Genomic DNA, 24,269 nt, shown 5'->3' with positions numbered 1-24,269 from the left:
GCAGACAAGTGCCCTGTTCACAAAAAAAAACAGGCAAATCTGTTCTGACTCCACACCACACAGTCAGCTTTCAATCATAGGTAATGTAATGAAAGGTGTCATAAATGGTGAAATTAAGCACCTACATGCCAATAACATGCTCACCAATGCATAGTTTGGGTTTCTCCAGGGCCACTTGGCCTCACATCTTATCATATTCTTGGTTCAAATATGAACTACAGAGGTGAATTGCAGAAGTGAGGCGAGGATGAATATCTTTGACATCAAGTCTGAAGTTGACTAACTGGTCATGAGTGCATTGTAGAAATACTATAACCAATGAGAGTCAAGGAGAAAACATTCCAGTGATTGGTGCTCTACCTCACATTAAGGAAGCACTTGTAGGAGGTCAACCACTCCAGCCACAGTCCATCACTGCTGGTGTCCCAGAGAGCATGATGTTCAATTACACTTGCTAATCCTCATCATTGGAAACAGTCCACCCCTGCTTGCAGTAAGATGTAGACAACATTCAAGTATGTGCTTTTAAGTCCCACGTAATGTTTTCATCACAGAGGTGGTTCATACTAATCTTGCCCAGTATGGGAGCCTTTCCTTGGCAGTCAGTACACTCACTATTGCCAAGTACCCATTATCAACATCCTCGGGATCACCATTGACCAGAACGTTAACTTTACCAGCCACAGAAATATCCTGGCTGCAAGATTGCATCCGACGTTGGGTATCCTGAAGTGATTAACTCACCTCCTGACACTGCAGAGTTGTAGAGTCAAGAAACCCGGGTAGGTAGGGAGGAGTGAGGCAATTGAGGCATTTGTCACTTTCAATTTTAGATACATCATCATATTTATTGTTGTGTAAAATAACTAGCATGATTTTAAGGAAAATAACACGATATTTCAAAATAAAGGAAGACAACCACCGAAGTCCTCTGACTCGTATTTATCACACCAACAACAATTAGGTGATCTCATCCTTGTTTCTTTTCAGCTTGTGGAAGCTTGCTGTGTATAAAGTTGCTGCTACATCGTCTACACTGCCAATGTAAGTCCTTTATAAGATTATACAAGGTAGCAAAAACTGCTATATAAATGCAAGACTTCTTTCTGCCACTCTGCAAACCTAAAAGATAAAGTATCATGTGAGCAAGGGGCTCAAGCAATCTAATTTGCTTCATTCTGCTTCTTTGTGTAATCCTGAATGCAAGATTGGAAATAGACCATGGTGTTATTCTGTGGCATAAACAAAATGATGTAGCATTTTGGAATAAAATATCCCAGAGCAATACTAAAGGCACTAGTGACAGTTAGAAAAGTCTGTATGAAAGAAATGTACCTCTCCTGATTGGGGGTGACCATTGATGTCATGAACAGGATGTAATATACAAAGCAGATCATCATACTGAAGGCGATGAACTTAGCCTCATTGTAGTTTTTTGGTAGGTCTCTTCCCATGTAAGCAAAGAGAAAACATGCTACAGTGAGAAAGACAGTGTAAAGTAAACTGAGAGAGAAGGCAACAATATTCCCAGTGTTGCAGTCTAGGACGATTGCTCCCTCGATGATGTGGCCGTGAGGTCTGGGTGGGTCTGTGATTAGCCACACAGTAGAAATGATGATTTGGATGAGAGTGCTTAAGAAGATGAATATGTACTGCCCATTATACTTAACCCAATATTCATGGGCCTTAGGCAGCTTGGCGGCCATCTTGAATATGCAGACAATTTGGAAAGACCTGACTAAAATACAGGACAGGCAGATGGTGAAGTTCACCGTGAAGAATGGCTGTCTTATTTGGCAGAAAACTTTACTTGGTTTATCAATGTAGAAAAACACACAGGAAAAGCTACAAAGCATTGATGTAAGCATGAGAAAACACATTCTACCACCAGAAGACCTGACAACTGGAGTATTGTAATTCAGTATAAAGATGATTGCTATGATAATAGTCAATACAAGCCCACCGTTTGTCAAAACTAATAGGAATATCGAGAAGGCGCTTTGCCATTCCAGATACTTCAAATCCCGTTCCAGGCAGCGATGGCTCTTTGGAGATGACCATTGGTGCCAGGGACAATCCACACAACAGTAGGGATCTGCAAAAAAAATGTTAAATGTGATTAAACCACTAGGAAAGCAAAAATAGCATATTAAAGAAACTGGACTGTACAAGTTGGATATGACAAAGAACTTACAATGAGTAGTGTGTTAATTAAGTTAAGTGTTATTAATGGTGGGGAATGCAGGAGCTTCCATTTCAGTCCCTAATTATCAATAACTGTCTTACCCAGGGCAGGTACTTCATGAGTAGATACAAAGCTCCCTTTATATCACTCCATCATACACTAGCAAGTACAATATTAGTTAGTTATAAAGTAAAGCTCTTCCACCAAGCAATTCTATTGCAAGTACAACCTGATCTAAATACCAAGTGAAGCAACTTCTATACTTTTTCAGCATACACTCCTAAGGGAGGTCCATCAGAGTTTAAAAATTGAGGAAATCTCTGATTTTTTTTATCAAAGACTCCTGAAGTTGATATAGCATGGATTAGATATGAAATCTCTCTCTACACTGGCCCATGATACACTCCAAGGATTAGCATAGGTTAGATACAGGATAAAGCTCCATCTACCCTGCCCATTGTGCACATCCAGGATACAGATATCATAAGTTAGCACCAAGAAAGAGGAGCAGGAGAACCATATGAGGCTTGATCCTACTCCACCATTTCAGAAGACCATGGCTGAACTCTAATTTTCCATGGAACATATTCAGATCCCCTAGGGTCAGGAATTTCAATGGGTTAAAATAAAACACTCTCCTGGTTCTCTAAGCTTGGAGTTACGTCCCTTAGTTCTAAACTCCCCAGTCTTGATAGGATCTACACTACCTAGATCTCAGACACTATTAGCATGTGAGATCTCTTTTCATCTGAACTCAGAGAATCTAATTTATTGAATTCTATCACGGGAATCAGTCTAGGGAGCCTTCTTTTGACAACCTCTAGAAGATAGGTCACTAGGTGTCAAGATATGGGGTAGAAATTGGATTGCACTAGAATATGTACACCGAGATTGCGGTACATAATTGCAAGGGATGCTGTAATCATTTGAAGCTAGCTCAAGTCGTTTGTTTTCTAAATAAAAGATAGTCATTGCCCGAAGCCACCAGTGGAATTTTAAGGTTGGAGGAAGCCTTGGCAGAGTGTGGACAAGAACAGGAACCCTGGTTTTATGACGTTCTGCTACAATCACAGATGAGATGGAGACAAGGAGAAATATATTCTACATGTATGGGTTCAAGATGCTTTTTAGGTTCAAATTGAAATAGAATTGAAAGGGAATCAAAGCATTATGTAGTTTCATTAAATAGAAATTCCTTTGCTTCAATAATGTTGATTCTGACTAATAATTTTATACATTACCAACTGCTCCAATCATAATAATAAATTTAAACTCTGTTCCTAGTATTGACTTCAGATTAATTTGCTAATTATTCCCTATTTAGCCCCATCCTTTTTGAAACAGTAGAATTATATTCGTTAATTTTCATTCAAAACAGATCAAATAGAATTTGAGGAATTCTGAAGAATTAATTCAAGGTGCCTTTGCATTCACCTTCATGTACTGAGCATGAGTTTTCCAGATTTTTTTGTTAATGTTAATTTCTTCAAGTTTGTCACTCTCATTAGTTTAGAGTTTAGATGAAAAGACATCCTGAATTTCCCACACTTTCTAGTAGAAAGTGTCCTTGAGTGTCTTCACCTATGTATATAATACACTTAGTATACTTTAATACACTCAATATACCTTTAGCGTTTCCATGTTCCTCATTAAATGTTCTTTTGTTCCTACTCTCTGAGGGGTCCAGGTTTATTTGTGGCATTTCCTTTCTATTTAGGTTTCTGACTAGCTTATTATTGTGTTCTGTTTTCTTTCATTTTCAAAATGCTTCCACTTCTAACCAATCTTTTAATAACATTGTTCATCCCTTTCTTTAAATTGAATACATTAATGATATTTCATTAATATGACAATAACAATGAGTAATATAATAATGATAATAATTAGTAATATCTATACAACTGGTATCATCCCAAAGGCATTACACAATAGCATTAAACATTTCGAGCTGTTCACAGTGTTCACAAATGTTCACAGTGTCTTCAACCAGCCAACCAGATCACAATGTCTAATCAATATCCACTTGGACCCTGGAGGAGTATAAAAGCAAGCGTTCTGAGGAGACAACATCCTCATCTGCGCACTGGTGAAGGCTTCTCGATTGGAGCCGGAGTATCTGCAAACATCTTGCCAAATTCGGAGAGCAACCAGACTTCCACAACTAGGGCTCCCCTGCAATATCTATGTAAATCTTCAGAAAGCCACAATACTAAACACCAGAACAATAAGTAAACTCTTCTCAGTCTTCCTGCCAGGTACAGGTATCGACTATAACAGACGTTTCGATGACAAACTCTGCCATCTTCTTCGGGGATGGTGCCTGGGCATGTCTAGCCTGCTGGTATTTAGACAGGCCCAGGCTTCTTCCCTGAAGAAGATGGTGGAGTTTGTCATAGAAACATAGAAAACCTACAGCACAATGCAGGCCCTTCGGCCAACAAAGTTGTGTCGAACATATCCCTACCTCAGAAATTACTAGGCTTACCCACAGCCCACTATTTTACTAAGCTCCATGTACCTATCCAAAAGTCTTTTAAAAGACCCTATCGTATCCACCTCCACCACCGTTGCCGGCAGCCCATTCCACGTACTCACCACTCTCTGAGTAAAAAACTTGCCCCAGACATCTCCTCTGTACCTACTCCCCAGCACCTTAAACCTGTGTCCTCTTGTGGCAACCATTTCAGCCCTGGGAAAAAGCCTCTGACTATCCACACGATCAATGCCTCTCATCATCTTGTACACCTCTATCAGGTCACCTCTCATCCTCCTTCACTCCAAGGAGAAAAGGCCGAGTTCACTCAACCTATTCTCATAAGGCATACTCCTCAATCCAGGCAACATCCTTGTAAGTCTCTGCACCCTTTCTATGGTTTCCACATCCTTCCTGTAGTGAGGTAACCAGAACTGAGCACAGTACTCCAAGTGGGGTCTGACCAGGGTCCTATATAGCTGCAACATTACCTCTCGGTTCCTAAATTCAATTCCACAATTGATGAAGACCAATACACCGTACACCATTGTCATGAAAACATTGGTTACAATCAGGAGGTGATGAAGGGCCTGGGCGCAAGCATCTTTTCCATGGATGCTGCCTGGCCTGCTGAGTTATTCCAGGGTGTGTGTGTGTGTGTGTGTGTGTGTGTGAGTGTGTGTGTGTGTGTGTGTGTGTGTGTGTGTGTGTGTGTGTGTGTGTGAGTGTATGTGTGTGTGAGTGTATGTGTGTGTGTGTGTGTGTGTGTGTGTGTGTGAGTGTGTGTGTGTGTGTGTGCATGTATGTGTGTGTGTGAGTGTATGTGTGTGTGTGTGTGTGTGTGTGTGTGAGTGTGTGTGTGTGTGTGTGCATGTATGTATGTGTGTGCGTGTATGTGTGAGTGTGTGTGTCTGTGAGTGTGTGTGTGTGTGTGTGTGTGTGCTGTGTGTGTGTGTGTGCGCGCGCGTATGTGTGTGTGTGCGTGTATGCGTGAGTGTGTGTGTGTCTGTGAGTGTGTGTGTGTGTGTGTGCTGTGTGTGTGTGTGTGTCTGTGAGTGTGTGTGTGTGTGTGTGTGAGTGTGTGTGTGTGTGTGTGCTGTATGTGTGAGTGTGTGTGTGTGTGTGAGTGTGTGTGTGTGTGTGAGTGTGTGTGTGTGTGTGCTGTGTGAGTGTGTGTGTGTGTGCTGTGTGTGTGTGAGTGTGTGTGTGTGTATGTGTGTGAGTGTGTGTGTGTGTGTGTGCTGTGTGTGTGTGTGTGTGTGTGTGCTGTGTGAGTGTGTGTGTGTGTGCTGTGTGTGTGTGAGTGTGTGTGTGTGTGTGCGCTGTGTGTGTGTGTGTGTGTGTGTGTGTGAGTGTGTGTGTCTGTGTGTGTGTGTGTGTGTGTGTGTGAGTGTGTGTGTGTGTGTGTGTGTGTCTGTGTGTGTGTGTGTGTGTGAGTGTGTGTGTGTGTGTGCTGTGTGTGTGTGTGTGTGTGTGTGTGTGTGTGTGTGTGTGTGTGTGTGTGTGTGTGTGTGTGTGCTGTGACTGCTCTGTCATCAGATGAGCATGTAGGCCTTCACTGAAGGTGGTCACTATACTTGGTGTTCACCATGGCTGCCCACAAAATACTTGAAAAATCAGTCAGTCCTGTGCCAGATCTCATATTTCCATATGTTCCTGGCCAACAAGATGGTTTGCAAACTCCCAATTGAGAGTGTGTTTGTATTTTTATGCAGTCATTTTGGGGACTTAATAAGCCACATGTCCACTGCTAAACAATGGAACATAAACCGTAATGTAGGCTTCGCAATTACAAATGAGTTATCTTTAACTTTCAGCTCGTGTAACGAAGCTGAAAGGGTGGTAATCTCTGGATTGCTGCCTGTGCCATGCACTGTGCAGGAGAGTACTCCAGTTACCCCTGTAGTCCCTCACTGGGACTGCTTGACCGGGAGTGAAACATAAACCTCCTTGTCTGAGGAGCCCTCAATTTGACTCAGCTGTTCCACCTGCGATTAGGTTTGAGGAAATCCGAGTGTGAACAGTAGGGGTGACCCAGGAGCAGCATAGCTGGGGAGTTGCTGTTTGTGGAGCATGTTGTATTGCAGAGTGCAAGGAGGAAATTGGTGAGCTTCTGATTCAGTGTTGGTGTAGTGTGTTCTGATGACAACCTTTCCACCAAGCTACTTGCAGCAGCGTGTTATGGTGCAGATGTAATAATGCATGTCTTATCCCATTCAGTTTTAGGAATGACTGAAACTTTTTGGCAACAAGCTCTGGTCCATTGTCACAGATTCAGTTTTCTGGAACACCAGTCCTTGAGAAGAGGGTTCTCAACACCTTAACAAGGTGGCAGGCTGCAGTGCAGATCATTGGGAACACTTCAGGCCTCTCTGTAGCTGCATCCACTTCTACCAAGAAATTTGTGCCCATGAATGGTCTGGCAAAGTCCACATCAATCCTGTGCCAGGGCATTGCAGGCCATTCCTGGGATGGAGAGGCACTGCTCTTGGCATCTTCTGGATGTGTTGGCATCCCGAACTGGGCATGGTAAGCTGCCTGGTTTGCTCGTCTATCCCAGGTCACCAGGTGGAGCTTTGAGCCAACGCTTTCGTTTTCATCACGCCAAGGTGACCAGCACGTAGAACACCTCAGCTCTCAGCCTGGGTAGTACAACAGTACTCAATCCTCACGTAAGGCAAACCCCTTCAAGGGTGAGTTCATCCCAGTGCTGGTAAAAATGAAGGAGCTGGTATTTCTGCTGCACATTCCAGCCATTTTGAGTGGAGCGTGGTCTTTTCTAGTTTTCTTTTAGATTACCTCTGTTATAAAAGGGAGACTTTTGATCTGCATTAGGTTAAAAACATCAAAAGGAATGTCCTCTTTCATAAATTTTTCAGGTATTTGCTTTTCCAAGGGCAAATGGCACAATTCATCAGCATTGCTATGATTAGTTGAATTTGATCTTGTCCTCCAAGAAGCAGAGTCCATCCCTGCATTTGTGCTGCTGCTATTAGTGGCAAGATATGTTTACAAGATTGCTCAAATATTAAATACACAGCGTTCCTTCTCTAGATTGAAAATGGACACTATTGGTTGACGGTAGGTAATGAGGTTAATCTGTCTCCCATACTATTTGAAATGTTTTACACCCCAAACCAGACTCAAGGCCTCTCTGACAACCTGTGTGTAATTTTTCTTTGCAGCAGGAAGGGCGCGTGATGCAAGGGCTGAGTGTTCACTTCTATCATTCATGGCATGTGACATGACTGCTCCTATACCACAAGGCGAGGTGTCACAGGCAAGCTTCACTGGACAATGTGGATCATTATGCGTGAGTACAGTGTGAGTCACCATTTCCTTTACCTTCTGGAAAGCCACCTCATACTTTGACAATTGTCATTCCTTCCCGATCTGAACTAATGAGTTCAAGGGGTGGAGCACAGTAGCCAGGTTGGGAAGGAACCTGTTATAGTAATTGACAAATCATACATAAAAAGACAACATAACAAGACAGCACTGGGCAAACCTGCAGCAACTGAACCATAGCTTTTTGCCAAAATGAAGATGCAGATGCTACTCCAAAAATAAGCCTATTATAATGATAATGTCCTGTGTGACTCTTCTTCCATCTCCATCTCTAGATAGGTATCAGCGAAGTCCACTTTGCATAAGTTTTCCCCCCAAGGAAGGTCTGCAAAGATGTCCTCTATCCTGGGCAGAGGATATTGATCTACTTTCAGTACTGGGTTGATGGTGACCTTCAGATTCCAGATCCTGACGGACACATTCTTCTTGGCTGCTGGGACACTGGCATTGCCCATTGGCTCCACTCAATCTTAGAAAGAATTCTTTCAGCCTCCATGCAATCTAGCTCACTGGCTGTTTTATCTTGGTTAGTATAAGGAACCGGATGGGCTTTGCTAAACTTAGGTGTGGCATTTTTATTTAACACTATTTTAAACTTGATATGTTTGAGTTTTCCAGTGTCATCCTTGAACACTGCTGAGGCATCGTCCAATAGCTTTCATATGTATCACTTCAGGTTGACTCAATTGCAGAGGATGTGGCTGGATATTGTCACTCCTGTTATGTTCTGTAACTCCAAAACATAAAACTAATTGAAAGGGAATATGGTGCTGGGAATTTGTGACTTTTTACTTTCAGTGAGGCATGCACGTATGCCATGGTGGCGTGATGACATATGCCATTCACATACTAATATAACCCATAATGAAATACTTAAATGAACAAGAAAAATTAATCAAACAATGTATTTACAATATTACTCAGATATTACTGAAATATTAAATACACCAGGGCAGCAAGTCCACAGAAGGACTTAGACAAATTGGGAGAATGGGCAAAGAAGTGGCAGATGGACTAGAGTGTAGGGAAGTGTATGGTAAGACACTTTGATTGAAGGAATAAAGGCATAGACTATTTTCTAAATGGGGAGAAATTTCAAAAATCAGAGGTGCAAAGCAACTTGGGAGACTCACATAGGATTCCCTTCAGGATTTACCAAGCACCTATGCTCCATCTACCAGAAGAAGCTGGACCTCCCTGTGGCCACCCATTCAATTCCACTTTTCCTTTCCCATTCCGATGTGTCAGCACATGGCTTTCTCTACTGCTACGATGAGACCTCACTCAGCTTGGAGGAGCAACACCTTATATTCCATCTGCGTAGCCTCCAACCTGAGGGCGTGAACATCGATTTCTCAAACTTCCAGTAATTGCCCCCACGTTCATCTTTCCCCATTCCTATTTCTCGCTCTCACCTTATCTCCTTACTTGCTCATCACCTCCCTCTGGTACTCTCCCCCTTCCCTTTCTTCCATTGTCTTCTAACTTCTCCTGTCTTATTCCTCCTCCTCCAGCCCTTTATCTCTTTCACCAATCAACTTCTCAGCTCTTAGCTTCACCCCTCCCAGTTTCACCTATCACCTATCAGCAACCACCTTGTACTGCTTCCTACCTATCCCACCTGCTTACTCTGACTTCTCCCCCCTTCCTTTCCAGTCCTGATGAAGTGTCCTGGCCTGAAGCGTCAACAGTTCACTCTTCTCCATAGATGCTGCCTGGCCTGCTGAGTTCCTCCAGCATTTTGTGTGTTGCTTTGGATTTCCAGCATCTGCAGATTTTCACCTGTTTGGGTTACCCTAAAGGATAACCTGCAGGTTAAGTTGGTGGTGCCAAAGGCAAATTCACTGTTAGCATTTATTTTGAGAAGACTAGAATATAAAAGCAAGGATGTAATGCTGAGGCTTTCTGAGACATTGGTCAGACCACATTTGTTTTGTGAGCACTTTCAGGCTCCTTATCTAAGAAAAGCTGCGATAGCATTGGAGAGGGTCAAGGAATGAAAGAATTAACATATCAGGAATGTTTGATGGCTCTGGGCCAGTACTCACTGCAGCTTAGAAGAATGAGGAGGGATCTCATTGAAACCTATTGAATATTGAAAAGCCTAGGTAGTGAGGAGGTGGGGAGGATGTTTCCTCTAGTGGGGGAGCATAGGACAAGAGTGCACAGCCTCAGAATAGAGGGATGTCCATTTAGAACTGAGATGAGGACAAATTTCTTTAGCCAGAGGGCAGTGAATCTGTGGAATTCATTGCCACAGGTGAGTCTGCAGGCCAAGTCGTTAGGAGCACTTAAAGCAGAGGTTGATAAGTCTTGCTTAGTCAGGACATCAAAGGTTATGGAGAAAAGCCAGGAGAATGGGATTGAGAGTTAACTGCCAAAGCAGATTGTTTGGCTGAATGGCCTAATTCTGCTCCTATTCCTTATGGTCTCATCCAGTTTCAGAATGTGAGGGAATCTCCTGCCAAACAGTTCTAAAATGCATTTCTCTCGGATTGCATTCCAGAGGTAGTTTTGTAACAATCTTTGCAAGTTTGGTGATGAATTGTTTTGACCCCAATTTAATATCTAACATCTCCCCTTGCCCCCTCTCCTCATATGCTGAGTTATTAAGGCAGGTCTTCTCCAGAAAGAAAAGGAATTCTCGCTGAATAAAGACCCCAGGCTTCTTTAGTTGACTGGTCCAATAAGATAAGAGTGGAAAAGCAATATATTTTTAACATATTTTCTCGTTAGATGTTTGGAACTGCAGATAGTGTGATACATCAAAATCCAATGAGATAAAAAAATAATAATAATCTGAGGGATATTGGGTGCTTACTTACCACTTTGATTTAGGTATGTTCCAGAGGGGCAATCTTCACAGCTGAAGCAGCAAGGAAAAATCCCTCTTGGGACCTTCTTCTGTCCTAGATCACATTTTGCTGAACAATTAGAAAATGGGATCTGTTGGAAGAAGAACACAAGATCTCATTATAAGCTTTGCAAGGGGACCTAGTTAATATCCTTAGGGATGAATTATACTGTGGGGTGTGGTGGGAAGGGATGGGAAAGATGGATTTAGTATTACGTTTGATTTTTGTAACTCAGCAGGACAACTGTTTGGAAAATAAGGCAAAAACTTTGTTGTTTTTGTGGAATTTCCACGTATCTCCACAAAAACAATTTGGAAATTCGCTCGCAACAGATTTCTCCCCTCAGCTTCTTGTTTTAGTGTGATGGTATTACTTACTGAGTGCTGGGAATCCCCTGGCATTCCCTCATACCGATAGTTTTCATTATCCAATCTAAAAATAAGCGTGAACTCTGAGCTACTTCCCACTGCAAATATGAAAGAGTTTTTGCCTAGAATTTGAGTGGCAATGATTTGATCTAGGTGCCATGCGCAGTGGGCAACTAAAGCATTGTTGGGTGCTCACATTGCAAAATTCAGAAATGTGTTTTGCCCAAGTCTTCATGTGTTACCGATTTGACCTTACTCATGGAACAATTTTTCAGGTAACTCCAGATGCCGATTGTAATTCAATTTGCAAGGGATAGAGGCTTGAGAAGGGGCTAAGGCTGGCAAATGATAGAAGAACAATCAGCAGTGCAAGAGTTAGTTAGGGTTTCGGGTGAAGAGTGAAAGAGGAGAACGAGAGAAGAGAGATTAGATGATGAAGGGACGGAGCAAAAGTCAGTGTGTGAGGCTGGGGTGAAGAGAGGAAATGGTAGGACATGGGGTGAAGTTAAGTCAGCCGGTAGTGTAATGGCATTTGCACTGGGCTTTGAGGCAAGTGGTCCTGGGTTCGAATCCGGTCAGCACCTTAGACACTTTACATCCGTGCTGGGTTGAGCATTGAGCTAGCAACTCGGTCTCGTAAAAAAACAAATGCTAAAGAAATGGCAAGGTTTCCACCCGTTGTACCACAAGGCACAGTGAGGAACATCATGGGGTGAAGTTAAGCTGTGTGGGGTGGCATGTTACTCCAGCAAAACACTTTACAGTGCCCCCAATCAGAAGATCAGGATTTAATTCCCACTGTTGTCTGTAAAGAGCTTGTGTGTTCTCCCCACGACTGTGTGGGTTTCTTCTGGGTGCTCCGGTTCCCTCCCACATTCCAAAGCTGGACAGGATTAGTAAACTGTGGGATTGCTATGTTGGCACTGGAAGCGTAGCAACACTTGCGAGCTGTCCCCAGCACATCCTCAGAATGTGTTGGTCATTAATGGAAACAACGCATTGCACAGTGTTATATATGTGACAGGTAAAGCTGATCTTTTATCTTGCAATGTGAGATGTGACCAGCAACGGCTGTGGTTGGGCTGCCAAGGTGGACCATCGTATTGGTAAGAATATTACTCAAAATGGGCCAAGCTGAATTGTGTTCCCAGCACCAGACTCCTCAGCCTGGGTTTTGTTCAGATAGGTCTCTATAAGCAATGACAAAAAAGGCTTTACAATTTGCTCATCGTGCACTACCCCTAAATGTATCTATATGGTTGTGTCTAAACGTACCTAAAAGGGTATACAGTATGTATCTAAATTTACCTAAATGTATCTAAATGGATGCCATTCAATTTCTAGACCACAACTTTTTTATATTCTTGGTGGAAGTAGCTCAGACTGGTAGTTACTTTTTAATTGGGTAATAAATACTACTCAGGCCTACTTCAGTATGACTTACATACTTGGATTTCTGAATACCAATCAATTCATTGTAGTGGAAAATCAAAAACTGCTCTGATCCTGGAAAAACAAAACAAAAATCACTACACACTGGAAACACTCAGCTGAACCTGGCAGCATCTGTAGAAAGAGAAATAAAGATGTTCCCTCTGTTCTATTCATCTTTCCTCCACCTCTCTGCAGCTTAAAGCTAATTTCTTTGCTTGCTTTCCCAGTTCTGTCGAAGGGCTGTCAGCCTGAAATGTTAACCTCCCATTTAAAGATCTTTCAAAGAGGTTGCCTGCTCTGCTTTCTCCAGCATTTTCTATTTTTCATATTGTAGTTCCTGCTTCCCTGCTCTTCAAATAGACTGCGTTTTCTGACAAATTGATCTTTGCTACACAATAAATAATTTTCTGTGAGTCATACACCCCAGGGTTTGATATAGTGTACTAAAACCTTCAGGATTCCTTACTGCCGAGGCAGTGCTTTCAAAGTCTTATCACTTGTTATATGGGAAAGTACAGCAGTACATTTTCAAAGAGCAAGGCTCTAAAACCGTTGGGAGGTACATGATCTGTTCATCTGTTATTCTGCTTTTGGCTAAAGGATGTAGTAACTCCATTGCACTTCTCTCAAGGGCACCCAAAGACTCACCAGAGAGGGCAGACAGCTCCTCACCTTCAGTGTAATACCATGCTATAAGTCTGAATTATATACTCAATTTCTTGAACCTTAGCTTGAATCCCTGCTGACTCAGAGGACTTCTGAGCCCATGTTAATGCATCTTATTAGTATACAAGTGCAAGCCTTTTTGACAAGCAAAAGAATGAATTTTTAACTGAATTCTCACCAAGTTATCTTCCCAATTCCAGTGGATCAAGGATGGATCGATGCTGATCTTTCTAGCAGATGGCATGTATGAACCAATAGACTTGAAGTGGACTCCTGCTCCTGTCCATTCCCATGAAACAATGTCATAGCCAGCTGGTGGGTCTCCATTCTCATCAAAGTAGAGAGTGTAATCGTGAAGCTTAAATTTCACTGTCTTTAATCTGCTGAGCAACTGACAGACAAATTTTAAACTGACTGAATGCAAGGAGATGACATCAAAATTGGACTTGGGAAGTTTAACCAAGATGATCGAAGTGGCCGAGTGGACTCGATGGGCTGAATGGCCTCATTCTGCTCCTATGTCTTAATGGTCTTATGATTGATAATGTTTGTAATTATGCTCTCTTCATTACTAGAACTGTAAACATCATCTCTTTTTGGTTCACATTCTTTAATTCTTCTTGCCCAGTTTTACTTACACAGTATCTGGTATTGTTTTCTGTCTTGTTTTTTTTCCCATGGGTTCTTTCTCTTTATGCTAAATTAGTTGCTGAAGGCTAAGGATTTGGAAGTTAAGTTTATTCGTTAGGATAAGGTTTTCAGGATAGCTTAAGGCAATATCTGAGGTTTAGTGATTTCTTTTTAAAAGCCAGATCTTACCTACCATCGAGCCAATTTTTAATCCAGTTGGCTACCTCATGCTGGATTCCATGTAACCAAACTTTCAGGTCTAGCCTACCATGCAGGAACTGATGGAAGGCTTTGCCAAAGTCCATGTAGACGATGGTGACTGCCCTCCCCTCAGCAATTGGACACGTCTTGATATGGAGGGTATTTGATTGTCAGTATTGACATGGTGAACCATTGTGTGCTGTATGACACAATGGTTCCATTATTGTTAGGTTAGGGTTAGACTTCGGGTGAGGAAGAAAACAGGCAATTAATTTTGTGTGAATAAGTGATTAGGTAAACTTTAGAATTTTTTCAGGGTTTATATATCAGTGTCACCCAGCTGATTAAGTACATCTTTTGATATCAAACTGAATTACTGCACCTCTGCTCAATGTTGAATTAACACAGAACCAAACGAGAGCACAGATTGTTTCATTTTTTCCAGGCTGGAAAGTAAGTAACCACAATCAGACTTTAATCCTGCCTGGTGAAGTGGTGATATACATTTATGATATCAGGCAGGGTTTGTGAAAACACATCCCTTAATGTTCAGTAGGCTGCTAGCAATCACATACGTAGGATCAGAGTTCTGATGAAGTGGGTTCACTGAAGGTCACACACTGGCTAGAATTAGCAAAGGAAGCAGTAATAAACCTTTACTGAGAGCACACTTAAAGCCAAGGAACTGTGAAAAGTTACTTGAAGATAGATTTTATATTGGTAAGATGATAGATGATAGGTAAGATGTTAAACTGATAATTCAGTGTGCATTTGAAAACTGGCATGAGATGGTATGGTAGAGGTTAAGCAAATGGAATGGAATTAAAGGATGCTTGAGGAAGCAGATAAATGAAATTGAGGAAGAAGGTGGATTGATAACTCCATCACTGATCAAGCTGGCTGAGTCTTTTAGTTCACCAGGAGGTTACGTGGATTGTCAGCCAGGTTGGCATTTCACGTCCACAAGTCAAGGCCGATACGAGCTTGAACTCTGGTTCTACTGAATTATTTAACCTTTCTTCATGAACTCTGCAGTCCTTGAGGCTGTGAGGTGTGGAGTTCTACAACTTTCCCTCAGAAGCAATGACAGAATGGTGAAATAGTCCCAAGGCAATATTATGTGTGACATGGAATTTAGAGCCGAGGCTGTTCCCATACACCAGCTTCCTTTGTCCCTCTGTGTAATGAGAGTTCTTGTTTTGGTGGGTGCTTCTAAAGAAGATTCAGTGTATTTTGCAGATGGTACATATCATAGCCAGAGTGAACAAGTTAACTATTCAGGGTTTTGGATGGGGTATAAATTTAAATGCTATTGACTGGAGGCTGGGAAAGATCGTCAAAGTGAGATACTAACCTAATGGCCTCATCCTTAACAATCTACCTACTGTCAATACATGACTATTTTGCTAGATGGGACACTGCCCAACTCCCATCCATATTTATGATACTCCAATGTCTTTCTGAGCCCAGCCGGTGGCGCAGTGACATCACCGCCAGACTCTGGAGCGTAGGTTCCCGAGCTCGAATCCAGTCGGGCCGCTCCCAGACACGCTTTCCGTCTGTGTCGGGTTGAGTGTCGAGCTCGCAACTCAGCCTCGTAAAAAAAAACACTGTGCTTTGAGAAAGACGTGGGGGACCACTCACAAAATCTTTCCTCCAAGACAACCACTTGAAAAAAATAAGTGGTGGCCGAGGCTCTGGCAGAGAATGGCACACAAAGAAAAAGTCTTTTCAAAACAGACAGATTCATGACAGACCTGGGAGATCAGAATTGAGTGCCAATAAGGCACAGTGGACTATTAGTAAAGGAACTGAGTTTTGTCACAGAACGGCGGGTCCTTGATTCTCCACTGCCACCAGACCAAGAGAACAAGAGAGTAAAAAGTGTGGAAGAGCATTGTAGGAGCAGCATTGGTAAAACAGTGAAGCTACAACATATAACTAGACAGCTGCTATATAGACAGTGGCAGCAGCATGATACAGACTGACACGCATACTCAGAAATAAAGGGCTAGAATCTCTAAAGTCCTGCCAGATCCAGGCGTGACTGGTGAATGAAAAGAACGCACAGAAATAGAAATAAGAACAGGAACAGGCCTCACGACCTCCACCTCATCAAAGTTACTCCTCCATTCAATACGATCATGGCTGATTGAAGCCGCCCTCAACTCCATTTCTGTGCCAAACCCCTGTAAACGTCAATACCCTGACCTTTCAGAAATGTATCTACCTCCACGTTAAACATGCCGAATACGCTAGCCTCTACAACTCTCTGGGTAGGGAATTCCATAGATTCACTGCCATCTGCAAGAAAAATCATTTCCTCTCTTAAAGAAACTTTAAAATGCTAGCTTCATTCTCTTGAGGTCCAACACCTACCTTACTCCTCTAAAGGTCCCAAACCTACTCTTTTCACTTTCTTTCTATTTTTATATCCATAGCAACACTTACTGATATTATGCACAGGCTTTCATGCAAAATCAATTTTCTTCCTTCTTCTGAGTTTTCTTTTACTCCTGGATCCTCAAAATTTCTCAGACCTCTGACCTGCCACCAGCCCTCGCCACTCAATTTAACCTTATTCTCAACTTCCTTTGTTAAGCACAGATTGTGCCTCTTTCTGACAGGGATAAGTTCCCGCATAGTGTTACAGACCAGCTGCTTGGATGCCTATGACTGTTCATCTCCTGACCTATTTTCTATTTTCCTAGTGCACTTTAAACAATTCTGCCTTCATGCCATTATAATTCCCCGTAGTTAAGCTGAAGAAGGTCGCCTTGATCCCCCAAAACACTTCCAATGTGCAACTATGGAGACCAAAAGGCTGCGGATTCCTGAACCTGGAGGAGCTGGAGGAACTCAACAACTCTCTAACTGCTGAGTTCCTCCAGCATCTTGCTTGCTGTTTCGATTTCTATCATACTGTAGTCACTATTTCCTAAGTGATCGTTAACCGCAATATCTCTTATTAATCCTTCCTAATTACTCATGACCAATCCCAAATAACTTGTTTTTGGATAGGTTCCATCACATACTGTTCAAAAAAAGGGATCCCAGAATTACTCCACAAAAATGCTTTTTCTACAAAAACCTTGCAGGTTTGGTTTGTCCAATCTAAGTAGATTAAATTTCCCATGACAGTTGCAGTTCCCTTCAAACATATCTGAGGTATTTCTCCATTTATGCTACACCAGATCAAGAGATCATGTTTTGGGAGGCCTATAGACTTCTCCCACCCTTGCCTTGTTTCCTTTGTTATTTAAGATTTTAGTTCATACTCATATGCTCAGTCTATGCTTTCGACTGCTCGAATTTGCAAATGCTGCATGCATTCAAATAAAAGCAGAAGCTTTGAATTTTTTACAGTGTTTGCTAATTCCGTGCTCCTACTTTCGATAACTTTTTCTGCCCCAGCTTTGACTCTCCCCCTCACTCTCCTATTCTTTGATTTCCTCTAGATTTAGTAAACGTCCTGCTCTTGGAACCCTGTCACCTCCTGTTTCGTTTGAAACTGTCTCCACAATACGACCGGTGCAATTTGCCAAGATACCTGTCCCAGCAGAATTCAGGTGAAGCCCATTCTAACAGAGTAGCTCTCCCCTTCCCCAGTGTCTGTGTCCCATAAATCCAAAACTATTTCCACCACACCACACTTTGAACAGTCCATCTACCTCTCTGATCTCATTTACCCTTTGCCAATTTACACATGCTTCAGGTAATAAGAGGGGTGATTGATAAGTTTGTGGCCTATGGTAGAAGGAGTCAACTTTAGAAAACCTAGCACATTTTTTTTCCATATAGTCCCCTCTTACATTTACACACTTAGTCCAGCGATCGTGGAGCATACAGATCCCTTCTTTGTAGGTCAGCATCTTGGACCTCCAGAAAGTGGTCCACAGCAGGGGTGATTAATAAATCCGTGGCCTAAGCTAAAAGGAGATGAGTTATACAGCTCTCATTACACACACTTGCAGTTCAACTCTGAGTGATTATGCAGAAAGTTTGAAGTTAATAACTTCTGTGGTATTTCTATTTCAGATCATTGAAAACTGCAAGTAAGCACTGTCTGAGAAAATGGACATCGGCCTTCGTGCTGTCGTCCGCTACCTCAGTCTCAAGGGCCTATCACCCAAGGAGGTCCACTAGGGGAGGGTGAAAAATTCACTCCTTCTACCTTAGGCCATAAACTTATCAATCACCCCCCCCCCCCCCGTATTCCAAAGATTATCACCCTCGTGGTTTTGCTTTTCAATTTTGCCCCAAAATCTTCATTATTGCTGAGTAGAACTTCCTTCCTTGTCCTAGCTATGAGGATAGTCCTATGTGGACCATGACAACTAGATCCTGCTCCCCACACCCCCACCATATCCCACACCATGTTCTTCTCCAGACTGAACAGATATCATTAATCCTAGCATCAGCCAGGCATACAGCATTTGGGACTCTCTGTGTTTGCAGCAGAGAACAATGTCTGTTCACCAATGCCATTTTCTATGACCATTATTCTCTTTTATCCTCCCATTTCAACAGCTCCCTGTACCTTGGCACCCTGAACTATTTACACTTCCTCTGTATGACCCCAACACTTGTCCAGACAGGGAGTGTGGGCCTTGTAACTACTGGACAAAATTAGGGGCTGAGTTTTCTCTGGAACTACCCCAGGGATCCCTTTGCCTCTTTCTTCTGCAGTTACACTGTTCTGTCCCTGACCATTCATCAATTTAGAGGTAAATAATCTAAGAGGTGTCATTCCCTCTCCTTCTGTCAAAGTGTCTGGAGCTTGGACTCCAGCTCATCAACTCTAAGCTGAAGGTCCTCAAACGGCCAACACTTGCTGTAGATATGGTCACTGTTTCATTGTTTACCAAAATAGAGTCTATTAGGTCATTTATGTTGCAACTACAATGGATTGCTTGCCCTGCCACCTGTGCTATTAATTCATTGAAACATTGGACCAATCAGAATAAGCAAGCTGAAAATAAAAGATAAATACCCATTAGTCACCTACATGGAGGCTCCTGGTAGGTGACTACTTGTTTGGGATACAGTACTTAAAATTTGCACGCCACAATTAACTTTGTCCAGCCAAGATATTTCAGCAATGGCCATAATACTGGCATCACTGTATCAGCTGAGTGATGGAAACCATTATCAACACTTCCAGCAACTGGCACACTTCTCAACAATAATTTGATCACCAATGCATAGCTCGGATTCCACCAGCTCTGGACTTCAGTGCATCTGAACGAGGACAGAAGTGCAGAATTCCAGTTAATTTATTTACTGAGATCCAGCTTTCCGCCTCTTCGAGCTGAACCACCCAGCATCCCCTGATTTAATCTTAGCCTAATCACGGGACAACTTACGGTGACCAATTATCCTATGTCTTTGGTTTCTGGGAGGAAACCAGAGCACCTGGAGGAAACCCATGTGGTTATGGGGGGAACAAATAACCTTTTTTACAGGCAGCAATGGGAACTGAACCCGGGTCGCCGGTGCAGTGAAGCATTGTGCTAACCACTACTCTACTGAGCCATTCCTTTCAGTTCACCCTTCATTTCAAGTCAGTGTTTAACAAAGTGTGGCATCAAGGAACTGAGCAGCAATCATGTCAATGGGGATTAATGGGAAAACCTTTCTACTGGTGAATCATTTGTCATTTCACAGACGATTGCTGTAGTTGTTGCTCTAGTGCACTGCCGAAGAGTCCCTCAGGACAGTGTTCAGTTCCAAATGACCTTTCATTGCTCCAGTAAAAGAATACACTATTATAACAGAAGTGTGTCATTTGCTGATGATTGTATGATTTTCTTTTCCACACCCAGCTCCTCAGATAATGTCATAATTAGCAATGCTGTGCAAAACGAACAAGAGGCTTGGGTTCCCATGTGTCAAACAAACACGCCTGCCACCAAAGTGCCCGATTTCCCCCATGTGAATGCCTAAACCACTGAGAGTTAACAGAATTGAATTCACCTCTGACCAGAGTTCTAAATGGAAATACTGTGACTACAAGCACGTTAGAAACAGGGCATTCCATCTGTATAATTCTTCTCCTGGTTCCCTGAAGCCTTTCCGCCATTTCAAGTCAAGAGTGTGATGGAATGCTCTGTACTTGCTTGGAAGGGGGCAGGTCCAATAATATTCAGGAAGTCTAGTATCATTCAGGACAAAGCAGACCACTTGAATAACACCAAATCTACCAACTTAAACATTCACCCTCTCCATGATCATGATCAATAAACCTGGCTTTGACTTAGACCGTTAAAAAAATGTGAGATTGAGAGGAATAAAGAATAATAGCAATCGACTACAGAATGAGAAATTGAGTTTGAAGGATATGACAAGGTTGGGCTGAATAATATAAAGGGCAAATGACATTGAAGGAGAAAGGAAATAGGTGCGATTTAGACAATAGACAATAGACAGTAGGTGCAGAAGTAGACCATTCGGCCCCTCGAGTCTGCACCGCCATTCTGAGATCATGGCTGATCATTCTCTATCAATACCCAGTCCCTACCTTGTCGCCATATCCCTTGATTCCCCTATCCATCAGATATCTATCTAGCTCCTTCTTGAAAACATCCAGAGAATTGGCCTCCACCGTCTTCCGAGGCAGTGCATTCCACACCTCCACAACTCTGTGGGAGAAGAAGTTTTTCCTCAACTCTGTTTTAAATAACTGACCTCTTATTCTCAATCCATGCCCTCTGGTACTGGAAGAATGTGACTTAGGGAAGAATGCTGGATTAAGAAGACTGAGAAGATTAAGAAGATTGAGAGCTAAGTTAAGAAAGTGGACGGTATTGAAGAATGGTTTCGTAGATAGAGTAAAGATATGTCAAATTTGACCGAACTCTTGCTCTGTAGAGAGCATTCTGATTAGTTGCATCCCAGCCTGGAATGGAGTCTGCAATGTACAAGGTCACAAGAGGCTGCAGAAAGTTGTCTACTCGGCCAACTTCATTCCAAGAGCAACGCTCCCCACCATCAACGAAATCCTTCCTGAGGCACGGTCATTAAGGAACCTCACCACATGGAACATGCCCTCTTCTCATTACTATTGCCATGGATAAGGTACAGGATCCTAAAGACCTACACTCAGTGATTCAGGGATAGCTTCTTTACTGCCGTCATTAGATTTCTGAATGGCCCACAAACCCATGAACACTACCTCCTTGCAACAGACACACAAAATGCTAAAGGAACTCAGCAGGCCAGGCAGCATCTATGGAAAAAAGTACAGCTGATGTTTTGGGCTCAACCCCTTCGGCAGGACTGCAGAGAAAAAGGCTGCCTACCCTGAAGAACTTAAAATCATTCCTTCAACGGGAGTTCAGTAAAACCCTCCCTCACTGCTCCCCCTCTATGATCCCTGCTGCTCTCTTTCTTCATAGATGCTGCCTGGCCTGCTGAGTTCCTCCAGCACTTTGCGTGTGTTGCTTGGATTTCCAGCATCTGCAGATTTTCTCTTGTGATTTGAACACTACCTCTTCATTCCTTTTTTAGAACTGTTTATTTAATTTATAATTTATAGTAATTTTAATTCTTTGCACTATGCTGCAGACACAGAATTCACCGTCATATAAGACCATGTTAACAAACGTGATTCTGATGTTGAAACAGATGGTGTTGGAGATTTAGGACAAGGACTAAGAGGAGGAGGTAAAATGGAGAGATATGATGTGAGGTTAAGGTGAGGAATGAGGTTGAGGGAACACTGAGTGTGGATGGGATCGAGGCCTCCATCGGTCAGATCGACCATGGATGCTGCATCCTATCTCAGTACGCTAGCCGGGGCAGTACAGTAGGGAGAGCAAGCTGTTGGCCATGCAGCAGGCTCCCCCTATCCCTGCAGTTGATGGTTCAAAAGGATTGGCAGAAACCAATACAAATTGGCATCAGTGGCTTCACGGGGGGTTGCAGTCACGTTGAACTCAACATTGGACTGTCTTCAGGACTCCAGCTTTGGATTTTCCTCGGGTTTATTCCTGAAGCCTTCATCACGAGTTTTGAGGCTGGAGTTTTCCTTCTCATAGATGAGCTGCCAACCCCTAAGCAATTGGTTTTAAGGTGCTAGGATCCTGCCTTTGCCCCTTCTCTTATCAGTAGAAATGGTTCCACCGGGCTTAGTCGCTAAGCCACCATTTCAAGGCCAGGAGCTGGACTTGAGTTGTCAGAGGCTACTCAAGACACACACCAATGGGAGCATTTAATAGGCTGTAGGAGCTTATCCCCACAGTACCCTCACCATTCCCCTCCTCCAGACCAACTTCAAGGAACTGTGGATGGGATGGATGTGTTAAAACTAGGACAGGTTTGTTGTATTTAACAAACTTCTCATGCTTCTAACAATGTTTGAGCTCTCATACCTCTGTGTAGGTGAGGACCACACCTTACCTGCCACGGGAGGACACTCTGAGTTTTATCGCAGTGTGTTGTGTTACATTGGAGCAGACTATGCAAACCATAGGCGACAGCATATACAGCTGAGTATACGTTGTATGAGATTCTCTTCTCCACATTGTACGATGAAGAGTTTAAGTACTTAGTCCACTGCCAATGACTTTCACTACATCCTTGGTCACAGGTGCTTCTGGTGCTGACACACTCCCCCAGCTCCAGGTCTGGCATGATCCATGAATTAATCTCGTTCCGAGGTTTGTCTAGGAACTCCTTAAAGTGTGTCATTTTCCCTTCCTGAACAGCAATGCCTATAACAGTCCCAATCGTCTCAATATTTGGTATGTTTGCTATCTCCTCCGATGATGAAATAGATTCACTTACGATCCATACTTTGGGAGTAAGTTTTCGAACCACAACAATACTGAAAAATACATGTGCTATTAAGCTACTGGAAAAGAGGATAGTAACGTTAACCGTGGTACTGATATTGTTGATGGCTTGGATGATGATCTCGGGGGAAGTGGTGATGATACCCTGATATGCAATGCAGATCCCCAGTGCTGAGGCCATTTCCACCACCTTGCTGACCCCTTTGTGACCATATTCATTATCGCTACCAATGACAGCAACCCAGTTCCAGCGGAATTCCTGGATCAGTAAAGTCATGGCTTCTGCTTGATTTTTGTCACTTGGAATGGTCCGCATAAATGATGGGAAACGTATTTTATCACTCAGAATCTCACCTGATGCCAGGTAACTAATCTGCAGAAGCAAAGAGAATACCTGTATTAATGCGGCATTTCACCAACAACGAAGCCTTCACTGTGTCAGCTTATCTTGCTGCAAGTCAGAAACAGAGAAGGCGCATAAATCTGTTTCATAAACACCAAAGATTCTGCAGATGCTGGAAATCCAGAGCAACACACACACAAAATACTGGAGGGTCTCAGCAGGTCAGGCAGCATCACGTCGACTGTTTACTCTTTTCCATAGGTGCTGCCTGGCCTATTGAGTTGCTCAGGCATTTTGGGTGTGTCACTTTGGATTTCCAGCATCTACAGACTTTCTTGTGTTTGACGTTTCAGAGGAACTTTACAGGCCAGGGAGCATCTATTGGAGAGGAGTAAGCAGTTGTTGTTTCAGGCTGAGACCATTCATCAGGACCAAATGGCCGGCCCAAGCAATCTTTTTTGGCAGCTGCTTAAGTTTTACACAATCTGGTTTACAGCAATAAGGCAACAAATGCTAAAGAGGATTGCCTAGCTCAGTCAAAGGCAGAAGCCATGAGATGGGTAGATGTAGCGGAGAAAGTATGAAATTTGTAATGAGGGTTGAAGACAATATCTTCAGTTTTATGAATGCTGGAAGGATTTACAAATTGTTCAAGATTAAATGTCGATAGAGTACTTTGACAGCATAGAAGAAGTGGTGGAATTATAAGAGGTGGTACAGGCTAGAAATTGGGTGTAATGTAGCAGAATGTATTGCACAGTACATTTCAGACATGCCAGCAGATGTCACTGTGAAGGGGCAATGTGTTTCATTTCTAGTCTGAGTTGTATTTGCTGAACTTCAGCTAGGTGGTGGGCACAGGAAAATCAATAATGTCTTGACCTAATGTCCTCCCCTCCAAAAGGACCACAACCTTGTCATTGGGTTTGGAGGCTTGCGTGCTTTAATGACCCAGGGAGCTATATTGGTTG

General features: G+C 42.7%; 1 protein-coding gene across 1 annotated transcript in view; it reads right to left on the bottom strand.

Moving 5' to 3' along the window:
- Positions 1 to 1,163: 1,163 nt before the first annotated feature.
- The window catches only part of LOC132381907 (taste receptor type 1 member 2-like), a 29,405-nt gene continuing 6,299 nt past the window's right edge, over positions 1,164 to 24,269 (bottom strand). Inside the window, exons 4-6 of the mRNA XM_059951620.1 lie at positions 22,561 to 23,328; positions 10,832 to 10,952; positions 1,164 to 2,095 (exon numbers count right to left, since the gene is read on the bottom strand). Of these exons, the coding sequence (XP_059807603.1) occupies positions 1,164 to 2,095; positions 10,832 to 10,952; positions 22,561 to 23,328 (1,821 nt within the window). The remainder of the gene's footprint in view (positions 2,096 to 10,831; positions 10,953 to 22,560; positions 23,329 to 24,269) is intronic.

The sequence above is a fragment of the Hypanus sabinus genome, chromosome 27 (genome assembly GCF_030144855.1).
Source record: "Hypanus sabinus isolate sHypSab1 chromosome 27, sHypSab1.hap1, whole genome shotgun sequence".
Lineage (NCBI taxonomy): Eukaryota > Metazoa > Chordata > Chondrichthyes > Myliobatiformes > Dasyatidae > Hypanus > Hypanus sabinus.
The sequence above is the reverse complement of the archived record's forward strand: the minus strand, read 5'-3'. Positions and strand labels throughout refer to the sequence as shown.